General features: G+C 35.4%; 1 protein-coding gene across 4 annotated transcripts in view; it reads right to left on the reverse strand.

Moving 5' to 3' along the window:
* Nucleotides 1-13,750, reverse strand: part of LUZP2 (leucine zipper protein 2) — a 194,091-nt gene that overhangs the window by 96,955 nt on the left and 83,386 nt on the right. For 2 of the 4 annotated variants that reach the window (XM_065683389.1, XM_065683386.1), the window contains exons 2-5: nucleotides 11,169-11,214; nucleotides 9,097-9,214; nucleotides 7,586-7,656; nucleotides 5,682-5,763 (exon numbers count right to left, since the gene is read on the reverse strand). In XM_065683389.1, the coding sequence (XP_065539461.1) occupies nucleotides 5,682-5,763; nucleotides 7,586-7,656; nucleotides 9,097-9,214; nucleotides 11,169-11,214 (317 nt within the window). The remainder of the gene's footprint in view (nucleotides 1-5,681; nucleotides 5,764-7,585; nucleotides 7,657-9,096; nucleotides 9,215-11,168; nucleotides 11,215-13,750) is intronic. The other 2 variants (XM_065683388.1, XM_065683387.1) reach the window with 2 other exon arrangements.

The raw sequence follows: 13,750 nt of genomic DNA on the forward strand, positions 1-13,750 counted from the left end.
ATAATTAGACATATCCTACCAAAATTATTATTTGTGTGAACAGGTTGTAAGCATCAGCTTGGATTTTGTCGGAAAGAGATATTTAAGACATTACAAGGCTGTTAATTTAACCAGCAATCTACATTAGTTAAACCAGCAATATTTATTAATTACTATCAACATACACATACATCTGGTATCACTGATATGGACATCTTAAATCATGCAGAATTACTGTTTCAGGAAAAAAAAATACACCCCTTTTTTTAAAAAAAATAATATTAATTATGAAGTACTTAATTTTTACTTTCATACTCAAACAACCTTTTTAAAACTTCTAGTAAATTTCTAACAACTGAAGGACCACTTAGTCATAAAGAATAGTTACAGAGAACCACATAGGAGAGATTTATATGGCTTGGCTACTGGAGCTAATACAGAGATAACCCTACCATTCAGTGCATCTATGTCTATAATTTCATACTTTAAGGAAGATCAGTCTGTATCAGACTATTTGCATGATGCTTTTAGGTAGTCCTAAGGACAAGGCATAATATAATTTTCCAGAAGAAATGTAAAACTTCTACCTTCAGTCACCACATCCCGACAGCATCATAAACCCAACAGCATCATAAACAAGAATGGACATTTATACCCAGCTCCAAACTAAAAGGCACAGAAACTAAAAAATTGAAACTGAGAAACTTCCTACACCTCTTCCTCCTTCCCACCCACTCTTCCTTCTTATTTCACATTCACCTTTCCCCACATGTTGGCTGCCTTGAATTTCTATCTAGTTGTAGTTATGAAAATAAGTAATGAAAATCTGTTGTTCTAAGGCTGAACTTTGCAATATTAAGCAAGGACACTGCTCCTGTCTCCTGGAGCAGAGCTTTGTGTGTTTCAGAGCTCATTACGCTTATTAAAGGCAATAGCTTCCATCCAGTGGCCTTTACTCACAGCAGTCTATGACCTTGAAATGTTCAAATTAAATTTCCCCCCATCGAAAGACAGAATACTTTAGCAGATGGCAGGGATGTAATTCTAAGAGTCAGACAATAGTTATTCACTATAGATGAAGGATGGAGGAATACCAATATAGCATCATTACCACACAGTCCAAGCTCAGTTGCATGCGTATTTGCTTACCTCCAGACTTCTATCTTGCTAAGACATGAGCAATTAATACAGGACTGGAATACATTTATTAACATCTATTTTGGCCATATCTGGAAAGCCTACTATACTCCATATTAATCTTTATGGTCTCATTTTCAAGTTGTAACATAAGAATTGACTCTAAAAGCCAGAGTGAACTCCTTAGGCTATTACCTAAATCATAGGAAATGCTATTTCCTTGGGCAGTAAGTGTTCTACAAAGCGTTAAATACTTTTAAAAGCTTAAGGTAAATGTATTATTACCCACTAGGATTTCTTAAATGTAATTAATCAAATGTAAATTATACTGTGATTAAACACAGTTTTGTCAACGAGACGAATGAACATCTGATTTTTTTATAAAAAACACTGCTCACATGAGCTTGTGATGGTTCTTAAGATTCTTGTTTGGTAGCGGGTATGTCCAAATTAAATTCACCGCATTCTGATAGTCTTCTATTCCTTAGAAAACCCGTATTAATTTCAAGATAACTAGATTGCTTATCGCTTATTTTTACAAGTCTTACATAACGCATTACTCAGTTCCCATTTTTCATAGAGAACACAGAGCAACTGGGAAAATGGAATTTACACAGGCATTTTCTACTTTATTTTGACAGACGGTACTATAATTGTATTTTCATTCCACCACCATGTATTTTTAAAACTGTAAACATGATATAAAATACCAACAGTAACAGAATGTAAATACAGACTAAACTTACTCTACTTAGCCAAACTATTTTTGAGTAATTCCCTATTTCATTCTTTATTTTCTCTCTCATCCGGTGCTATCCAGCTCTTTTTATGAAATTGAACTGCAGATAGTGGGAAACAATTTTACAAACCTCGAGGTCTCTTACTAAAAAAACCCAACTATTAGATACAAGCAGTCAGCATGAAACACAGTCAAGTGAAGAACCCTTCACCAAAAAGCTCTAAGAGCCTGTTAACCTAATGCAGAGATATGGAATCACTCGTTACTCTATTTATTCAAATCCACTTGGGACAAAAAAACCACTTCCAAGTTCCATGTGTCATTTGCCATCCGCCTTTTTGAAAAGTGAAAATTAGTCCATGGTCCCTAATCCTGTTTCTGGAAGAAGCGGTTCCACTTCACATTTAGAGATATAGCCTGACATTATTAATACCTTTTTTCATCACATAACAATATATTATAAATTGCTGAGGAATTTGATATTAAATGCATAACAAAAAGCTCTATCAACCTTCATCAACTGTTAAAGAGGACAGAAGGCTATTTGGAATCATGTCTTAAATGTTTTATATTCATATTGTATAACTAAATCCAGTTTGGTGCTTCTGACTAACAAGCTTTATCTATTTAAGAAATGCTTTTTGATACACAAATAATCCATAGTTTTAGTCTGAGATCGCCTGTAGAGAAGCTCCCTCACAACAAAAGGCTTTCTGGAAGGTGCTGAACTTTGCAACGTAGGCTTAATCTAAAATTTAAGCCACCCTTATCATAACTAGCATTGCTCTGAACACTGCATTATCTCAAATAGAGCAGCTGAGGTCTGCCATGTATTTTCTAGAAAAGACTGGTCCCAAGACATGCTGAGCTCTTGTTCTTCATATGTTAGTACTACTGAAGCAGAAGACCAAAGAGCCCATGAAAGGGAGTGCTCACTCCTGCTAAGAGCCCCCAGGTCAGTCCTCAGAGTGATTAGTACTGTAAAGGGCAGGAATGGCTTTACACCTCGTTTTCTCAAGCCTGAGTTCCTGCTTCTGCTCTCAGAAGGTTGCTACTATCCTGGCAACAGCTCCACTGGCTGCTCTCTGAGACTGTACCCACCAACAAACACTCCAGCAGATACTCTGAACAGCAACTGCTGAGCTGCCTACCCTTCTTGGCTTCTCTACTCTGAAAGAGGGGGGAGGCAAAATGGATAAGGATACAAGATAACATTGATAACATAATTTCTGATGAATCATTTATACAACTAATAGTGAAGAGTCTTGCCAAACACTGCACAAGAGGTGGATGCAAAGTGTAATGTATTGGCGTATCTCCTTTCTTCTTTTAGTTTGGTCAGAGTCCTTGAATACTTTTCAGGTTATTTTTCCACGTAATTTGACTTAATTCTTGTAAATTCTTACTTACACTTTGGGATGTACCTAATAAAGAACACCTTCAGGCAAGTATTCCTTGTTGAATATATACACCTAATTAGCATACAGTGCGCATTGTGCTATGCCTCCTTGGCAAGTGCAGTAAAGAAGTATGTATTTCCAACTCCCTCCTCCAGTGTTTTATTCATTTGGCTTTGAGAAATGTAATTCTATTCTTATTTACTCTGATTGAAGTCAAGATTTACTTCACCAAATCCCGCAGAATAAAATGTGCTTAAACTGGATTAGAAACAACACTCACAATATATTGTATTAGAATTAAATTCAATCTCCCATGCTCTAGCTAGGCCTGCCTCAAAGTACCTAAGACCTTATTTCATAGCATGCATATTACTTTCAGAAATACATGAAACACATGGAGAAACCAGGTGTAAAGTAGTCCTGTGTGACAGGAATAATATTTATTTCCAGTTCTACTGCAGCTTTCATCTGAGGATTCTGAAGCACTTTTTGAATATTCAGTCTTACTGCACTGGTGAGCTTCATTATGTACACAGTACCCTGAGGCATACAGAAATAAATGTCACAAACCAAGGACACAGTGCTGCCTTCCTTAAAAATCAGCGGCAAATTTCATATTCTACTATGGATAAATTTTAGAATACAATAAGTCAGGTTTATAAACATTCCACGCCAAATTCTATTATAAACTCAGATGGGTTTTTCCTGGTTTCTGTATTAGGTAATATTTTTGCTTACAGTTAACAGTAGATTTTGTTTGATTTGTGTTTTCCCCAGCACTAGGGTGTGAACTGAATTTACACTAGGTACTGCTGCTCAAGTTTCAAAAAAACTAATCAGGACAGAGCTGATAATCCTTTCACTACATCTGAGATTTATTTAACCCACAGCTGAATTAGTCTTGAATATCAAAATCTAATGCAGAGATTAAATAATGAAATATGTTTTCCACATTTAATTTGCAGGACTAGAATTCACTGTGCTGATGAAGCTAGTGAGAATGTGACCATGCACCTGAAAAAAAGACAACTTTCAACCAGCACATTCTAAGTACTTGCCAGAGATAACTGGGTTCGCATTTTTAATTATTTCAGCACTATATATCTTGCCTCAGCATAAAACCATTGTAAAACAGAAAGACCCCAAAATAGGCTATCCTTTTCAAGATCAATACATCATTCAGTTTACTACTTTTCTCCCCTCAAGAGGGTTTTTGTTCTCTAGACAAAATTGCAAGGACCAAAACTCCACTAAGTATATGCTGTTAAGGTGACAAGAATAGGAAAAGCAGTATCTTTACCCTTCAGACTTTTGAGCAACAACAGGGAAAAAAAAGTGTTTGCAAAAATCACATTAACTGAAAGAAACCTGTAAAGGAATATGCCAGCTCAAAATCTATATTTTCTAATTCAATCTATTTCTAATTAGAAGGTAGCATGTAAAACATGCACACTCATATCTTGTTCACCAAGGGCATGAAGCCACATACAAATCACATTTATACAAAAGAAGGCATTTGTAAATATTTCCTAAATTTAGTAATTACCTTCAAACGTTTCTCTTGGAGAAACTGTTGTTTTATGAGCCTGGATGACACCAAAATCTTACTAAATAAACAGTAGTTATCTAATATGAAACTCAAACTAGGTCTAGAAATCCTTCTATCAGATTGCTTTCAAATCCAGAGTAAGAATCACATAAAACTTGAGGTTTGAAGGGACCTCTGAAGATTATCTTGTCAACTTACGCTCAGTGTCATTCATGTTATAGAAACTCTACTAACCAAGACAGGAAAAATTTCCTTTTTGCGTCTTAGAATTAAACGGAAAGCATGATTCTACTTTTTGTTTGTTTTTTTTTTTCCTGCAATAGCAAAACGTGTCTATTTATGCCCCACAACATTACAGCGTTATTCAAAAATCCAACCAATTGTACAATTTATCCAGAAACACAATTTCATTAAAGCATGAAACCTGAATGGGACTTAATAGCTTCCTATAGTGATAATTAGATCTACTATCGTCAAAATCAGACACGCTACTATTCTGTTGCTGAAAATCAGTAGTGATTCAAAAAAAGTCAATGGATGTATGGCAGTGTACAGTAGATGAGAGACAAGTGTCTATAAAGATAACCTCAACAGGGAAAGGACTTATACCCAAGTCTCCAAGCCCGAATCTCCATCAGTATATATATATATATACCTAAATTCCACTGAAATTAGTCGATGGGGATCTTGGCGCTTGTGAACATACAAACTTTCTTGAACTCCTTTTTTTCTGAAGCTTAGCGTACTAACACATACTTGAAATAAGATTTTAAATGCAAAGTTACTTGAGGTAATGGCAAATTCAAGGCAAAATGGTTAAAAAAAAAGCCAGAAGAAACAAACAAAAACAATGAAAGAGGGTCAGGGAATCACTCACGGTAGCCTGCTGCTTTTCTGCTTTCTCAGCTGCCTCATTAAGCTGCTTTTGAAAGGCCTCCTGGAGAGATTTCATTTCTTCCCTAGTTTGTTGAAAACACAGAACACAAACTTCATCTCAAGTGTCCATTAAGAAATAATTCTTCAGTTTCAAAAAAAGACAGCTTTCATTATTCAAAGTAACAGACAGATGTACTGTGTCTATGAGTCTTGCTAATAACATCATAATGACCACAGTGCAAACAGAAGACAAAAATTATCTATGATGGAAACTGGCCACTTCTTGCATCTACATTGCCTGCTGTGCAAAACATCTGCCAGTGTATCATTTCTAGCAAAAAGGATTGGCATCAAATAAGTGAGGGAGGCGGGCTACTGAAAACACATCGAAATGGAACCATACTATTAACAATAAGAACTAGCTTTTACTTGCTTTAAAATAGTTAAATAAATTATGCTTAGCAACACTAGCACAGAACAGATTTAATGGAAATAGTGATAGAGCAGCATGAAACCAATGCACCACCAGTACAATAGACCTCTTTTATCATACAGATGTGATCATTCAAAAGTGCTGATGGGGCACAGAAAGAATAACACTTGAGGCAACACAGTAAGTGAGCAAAGTTTTACTTGTAACTTAGTAAGTACTGAAGAATTCACACAAAAGGGATAAAAAAAACCCCAAACTAATTTGAAGTCAGCAGAACTATATCTACAAGCTGAGATTCCAGCACTCTAAACTTTACTGTATCATCCATCACTGTAGAGAATAATCAGAGTAGTGCTCACGGACCAAACACAGCTCACATTTGTTCAAAGAAGATCATAAATTTAATATTGGAATGTATCTTGAATTTTGGTTCAAGTACAATCGGTTTAAGCATAACATTATGTTCACTGTTCTTTACTTACTCCAGATGAAGTACAGCCTGAGGCCTACTGGCAAATAAACTGTGACCCCTCCTTAACAAAATTCTATGAGGGAGATTCTCTGGAACATTTTTAATACCACCTTCTTACACTGAACTTCCACACGTCTCTGGAAGTGAAATCCAGTAAGCCTGTGAAGAGCTGTCAAGCACCCGCAGTAGCTCCAAGGCATTTTCTTGGGGTATATCGTAAAAGCTCATAAAAGGTATATTTTGTGAAGGAAGATGAGGGATGCTCAGCAGCATTTTTCACCCATCCAGGGTCTATCTCTGAGAACTGCTATAGTGCAGTATACTCAATAGTTGAATCCCTTAGAAGCAAAAGTCAACATGTACTTTTAGGTGGTCCTGGAGAGACCATAAGGACTGATTTAAGGCAGAGATTGGGAAGAATACGTGTAGTTTGCAAAACCTGCAGACTCAATTCTCCCATCTGCAAATAAGATCTATTTACTAAACAGTCCCTTAATACTTCTAATAGATTAATCTATTTCGTCAGAGCTGCACATCAATCAAACCACTACAAAAATACATTAATGTATGAAGGATGGACAAGGGCAACTATGATGCTGAGACGTATACCTCCAGCTGCACCCAAGCCATATAACGCAAGTTTAAATTGGGCATTAGCTGAAGTCTTGCTTTTTTCATTTAATAGATTTGTCTGGAATACCTGGAAGGATCCTAGTGATTTCATGATTAACTCTTCATGGGAAATTCAAAATCCCTTTCTTCAGCAGATATCTCACTATAGCATTTTAATATCTTCTCCTAGCATTAGCCAAATATCAGCAAATACATAATTTGTTTAAATAACTTCCTAAAATAGCATTCCCTGCCTTCACTTTACTGTTATCATCAGCAGACTACGGAATACAGCTTAAAAATTGAAGTAAAAAGAAAGATGGCATTTCCTAGTCTGCTGGTTTTCAGTCTGGAAATAGAAAGAGAAGGGTGGAGAGAGGGGTCTTACCTTTGCTTCTGGCCCAGTTCCAGAAGTTTCTGCACATCATTTTTGGCTGATGCTTCATCATTTTTCAGTGACTAATAGAAAAGAAACAATTCTATTACCAAAGAGATCTTTAATATTATTCATCTGTGAAATGATCCACTTGGTCCTCTTTCATAAAATGCTCCCAGTGAATTACAGTTATTGCCACTTGTGAGAAACACAGGAATAGCCTGACTTTTCCTTTACTCTAACTCAAGCACAGCTAACTGTACACAGCTGTTTTTTAAATATTAAATGTGAGTAAATCAAATAAAAGCAGATTTAGACACAAATGACAATGCATTAAAATTTTATGACAGAAACAAGTGTGTATATACAGAAGATAATACTACAGCTCTTTGCCTATATCTGGATCTCTCCAGTGATCAGTCTAAAATATCTTACAGTAGCATTTTGCTAACTACTACCTTCAACTGTGCTGCATAGTAAATCCAGTTCTAAAATAACTTAGTTAGAAGGAGCAGCACATTTATCTAAAAAGAAGAAAACACCTACAATAATAAAGAGTGGTAAAGCACTCAAAAAAAAAAAAAAAAAAAAAGAGGGGGGAAGACATAAAAGATTAAGAACTGACATTGATTAGAACCACAATCTGAAATATAAGACAATATAACATAATTTAGCACAGTAATAATACACAGTACCAGTATTATTCTGTGAACAGATACAAGGAATCTATTCCTCAGTATTTTTCCCATCTAGCTTACATCAACATGAAGATAAAAGTGCAATTTCAGAAAACCTTTAAAATAGCATGGAAGAACAGAGACCAATCTCAAGTGATAATGCGTCTGTTTTCACCAGACCAACAGACTCTATCTGGAAGGACAGGCATGCTCTTAAGTGAACATCTGGTGATTTCAGAACCTCAAATCCAGAGCCAGATTTATAATCTGCTTTTCACTTGAAGGACATGATTTGACAGGATTTTGAATATCCAGAGATATTATCAGACTATTGCCCTTTCAGCCTATCCATGATACCCAAAAGTTAAATGCAGAAGTGTCTCAGCACAATTTGTCAGCTAAACTTGTAAAGTAATGCCCTGCAGTATATCCAGTCAGTCTGTGCAGATGGCATTCCAGGGAGGTAAAGTGAGCACCTAAACTAGGCTGAACATATGTGACTCATAAGCAAAGATGCAACCTGCAACAGCAAAAGATCCTTTATAGTGACTGCCAGGACAAACAGGTGGTAACTCCACTAAGACAGCTTATGTTTTTACTTCCCTTCCTCTTTTTGTTCTGCTATGCTCTATTTTCATATTATTTTTAAGTGGACAAACAGCCCAATTCATTAGGATTATGTTTTCTATAAAAACATCCAGTGTATGTGAAGCACAATAGCAGCAAGAAAACAATTATCCACATACTAAAACCAAAACCAAAACCACCAAATTTGTTTTAATAAATAGATACCAATACAAAAAAGCTAAGGAAAGTAATCCTATAGAAAAAGAGACAGAACCTGACCTGGAGGTTTACTTTAATTCCCTCAAGTTCTTTAGATGTCTTTGACAGTTGACGAAGGATATTGCTCCTTTCTTTAAAGACTTCTTTCAGCTGTCTTTCCAGTTCTTCATAGCCCTGTCTAACACAGAAAATAAAAGCATGAGATCTTCTCAAAACATTCCTCAATGCATTTGAAAACAGACTTTGTTCATCCAATTCAAATTAATTCCAATTCACATTATAGATTCCAAATTGGACCATATCCCCCTGTTCACCTATATAACAACTTGATTTCTCCTAACGTAGATGAATAGATGTTTTGCATGTGTTTATGTGCTGCATCTGAGTTTGCAAATTATTAGCCTGAATCGCTGCTAATGGTGTATTGTCCAGGATGAACAAAAGTGATGATACGTAACGTAAATTTTTTTTGTTTGAAAAGATATCCTATGCAAGAAAACAAGCAACACTTGGGAAGTATGAAGGTTTGTGACACCCAGTAATTTGAGGGAAGGATGACTCATATTCATTTTAAGTTTGTAATATTTATTACATTTGACAATTTCTCCTCACTTAAACCTCCTTACAGTATAAACAAGAACTGACAAATATGCCAAGACTCAAACGTAATTACTAATTAATGAGTAAGTCAAAACATTCTATTATTTTCAAAAGGGTAATTTTTACGTGGAATGCAGCTATATGTTTTACATTTTTTATGACATCCACAATGAATTCAAAGATCTGTTCTTTCTACAACTGAATTTTTGTTTATTTTTTTCCTCCTTTCTGTGCCTCTGGCTTAAGAAGGGGGAAACAAGAACCTCAACTCTGCAACACATCAGTATTACTCTGTTATCAGAATCAAGACCTTGAAGTTAAACAGGAATCTTAACACTCCTTTAATGAACTTTGAATACACACTTTAGCAAGGAAACTCAGCAAAGCAAATGAAATGTTATCTAGCATTAGTTCTTTTTTAACAATAGACAGGTCACAGAATGTATTTACAAAAAAAAAAAAATCTTTATTAAATTATACTTTGAATACCTAGAAGAGATGAAAGTGAATAAAACATCTCTTGATAAGACTTTAGGCAAAGAATCTTAATATTATATTGGAATTTCAGCAACAATTATATTTGGCTTCGACAGAATGTTGCAAATTAAAATGAGTTCTTTGAGTGTGCATCACTAATGAAACACAACACATCTCAAATTTCTGCTTGTTGCTGCAAAATTCAGCACAACTGCTAGGTCAAGTATTTTATTTCACAGTAGAAGTTCCCTTTTAAAGGAAAGATGAAATGGAAAACAGGAGAGACATCCCGCCCCTTCCCAAAAGCAAGTTTTCCCAGAGTGGTTAAATAAAAATTACAGCCTTTCTAATACGTTCCATAGCTGGTAGATAAAAAGCTCAGCTGTCAGTAAAATATTTTAGTCTCCTGGTAAGTATTGCTTTTTCTTTCAATATGTGGATGAACTTTATTTCAAGAAACCATAGCTTCAAACTATTTCAGTTATGTCTGTCCACCAGAGGAAAGCAAAAACTGCAGGTCTAGTGGGGGAGCAGCAAGTACCTCTGAGAATGACTGTAAGAAGACATGGCATTAAATCAGTGGAAGGAGATAATGCCAGAACTCAGCTATGCTTACCTGCGGTTATCCTCGATCTGGATAACTCATTTTATCAAAAATAAGTTGTCTCAAATAGAGGTCAGGGAGTTAAAACTCACGATGGGTTTACATCTGTACGTAGAGATTACAAACCTTCCAGAATTTAGCATGATTTACATGGAGGGTTTGACCCAAATTTTTCTATCAAATTGAATGAAAGAATCTATATAAATTAAATCCAGCTAGTGCTATAATATCTGATAAATATTAGAATTCTGGTTGATACAGCCAATGTAAATAAAACATCCTGCATTCATTTTTTTGTAGAAACACCCGTAGTTTTGGGGGGTTTGTTACCATTCCAGATGGTAACCACGTGTGTTTTAAACCAGGTATATACCACTGTAACAGAGCTGGCTCACCTCAGCAGTAACAACATTGTGTGTAATCAGCCTGATAAGCTTCAGAGAGTACTCACATTTTAATTTGCTGATGAACAGCGGTCAAGAAGGAATTTCCTCCTGCTAAAGTAATCAGGGATATTCAATAAGGTCATCACTTTTATTCCTCTTTAAGCATTGCAAAAAGTTACACTTAATAGTCTCTTTTGCCACTGAAACATCATGCCTTTTTTTCAAGTTAAAACCTGTATTTCAAAAAAACCCAAACCCATACTTGTAAGTAGTAACACTCTGTTTTAATGATCACTTTGAAGTAACACCCTCCTCCAATTCCAGTTGAGCTTGAGCAGTTAAAGACCATCTTTCGCAAGCACCAGACTGTACTGCCCATGAGTATCCAGTTGGCACAGGTTTCACCCTATTGTCTTGTAAATACTGATACATACCAATTTGCATCAACGAGGATATTTCCCAAAGTTCTACATTAAATTTAATATAAACTATGCATGCATTTATATTTTCCTCCTTGTTACCTTTTATAACATACTGGGCAGCGAGAAGGGCACAAAAAGCCAACAACCAACTTACTACTTGAGAGCCACGAACAAATAAAACCGTGAGAACTATTGGGAGGTAACTTAATAAGGAAAGAAGGATGAAGATAAAAGACATAGCTATCATCTATTAACTATTAGGTCCTCAGTGCTTTTTTAATTCTGGACAATATTATCTCAAGATAGTATAAGACAGTAAAAGTCTACTCTGCAACGGTGTGATAACCAACAAACCCTCAGATTAGGCCATATACTTTGATCACTTGCATTTCTACATCACTTGCATCATTTAGACCAACAAAATAAAGTGAAATTTAAGTGGAAAATGGTACGTTTGTAAATATGGTTGTCTAATCATGAATTATTTAGATTATTAAGTAACTTTCATATTCTCCCACAAATATCAATGTATCTTCACTTTTATACTTCCTTAATACTAACAGGATTCTCAGAATTGGGTCTAAGGAAAGATCTGTGATCCACTGGTTTTCATTTTCTTCCCTTCTTGAATTCTAAAGGTCCAGATTTTAGTCTCCCAAGTATTTGAAGAGCACTCTTTAAAAGGTTTCATACCCATATATATGTGCAATATAATTGGCACGTAAGTATGGATAGGCAGGCCATTCTAGAAGGAAAGTCACTATTCTGCACCAGCACACCCATATTCCGCAGCTGTGCTACTATATGAAAAGCACAGTATATTTTTTGAAACTAATTTAGGTTAAAATAATATTTCCACCATGACATATCAGTATTTCTTTTATATTTGAAAACACATCAATTGCAAACTATGTAATCACATTTACAGAATTTTGTCCTGATGAGTATCGGCAAACTCCTCTGAATCTTGCTAACTAAAATTATTTGTCTAATTAAGAAATAACTGCAAGATGTAAAGCAATTGCACCAGGTATCAACAAGACTTAATCAGCATAATTCCTCTGAAATCACAGAAAAGTTAAATGGAAGGAATACCTAGTCTGTACCTAGGTACCTGTGTGAAGGAACCATATGGATCTTTAAGAAGGATGGCATCATCCCTCACCATGTGGGAGAAAGTAAGAGAAGGAACTGCACTAGGAAAGAAGTGAAATGTTAAACTCTATGACAAGTTATGTGGGTACAGTGGATTCTTGCTGCCATAAATACAAGCTCTAAACTGAACAATTTGCTTACGCTGAACTTGGATGCCAGTTTTGTGCTACAGGTGACTCAGTGCATATGAGGCATCACTACTGTACTACCCTGCCACAAACACCATAAAATCCTTGGACTTTCTGAAAACTTCCCATCCTCAAAAACTGTTGACGGTTCTCTACTCATTTTTCAGTATAATATAAATAATGCCAATATAAGTTAAAACCCATCCTTAGGAAACCCGGTATGTAATTATAAACAGATCACAGCTGTTTAGCTCTCTAAATATTGGGTTACGTCTGTTACACCATTCTGCAAAACAGAGTGCCATTATCAGCATATCCACCTAGGATTAAAATGAGTATGTACCATTTTAGCACGATTGTGCTTTAAAAAATGTTTATTACGAAACAGAACAATTTAACAATACTCTGCATGTTAAGGTCTCCTCTAGTACTCTAATTCCAGGTTGTTTCATTTTTACTATCACGCTGTTGATGTAGTATTAGTGTAAATTCCAATATAATTCATTTTCAAGGGAATGATATTCATGTAGAATGTTGAGCTTAGTCAGCTGTTTTGACTATTCTATTATTCTTACTGACATGATTTAATACAGTATAGTAAACATCTAAAGAGAGTCTAATTTGCAGTATGAAACAGAGACTAATATCTAGTAGCTCCAAAGACTTGCACCCCACAGATCACTCCACCTCAGGCTATTATTTCTCTAAATATTAGAAGCAAAGCTTTTAGTCTTCAAAATAAGGATGGAGTTTATTTCTCACTGAATAACATGTACTATGTCAGGCCAAATGAAAATTGATTTTGTTTTCCCACTAGGTTTACAAAGCCTGCTTTTGAAATAAAATTTTTATAAAGATTTCAATTATTTATGGTACGTAAGTGTCCCTGGCCAAAAAAAAAAAAAAAAAAAAAAACACCAACAAAAAACACCCCAAAAACAA

Source organism: Lathamus discolor, chromosome 6 (assembly GCF_037157495.1).
Source record: "Lathamus discolor isolate bLatDis1 chromosome 6, bLatDis1.hap1, whole genome shotgun sequence".
In the NCBI taxonomy this organism is placed as follows: Eukaryota; Metazoa; Chordata; class Aves; order Psittaciformes; family Psittacidae; genus Lathamus; species Lathamus discolor.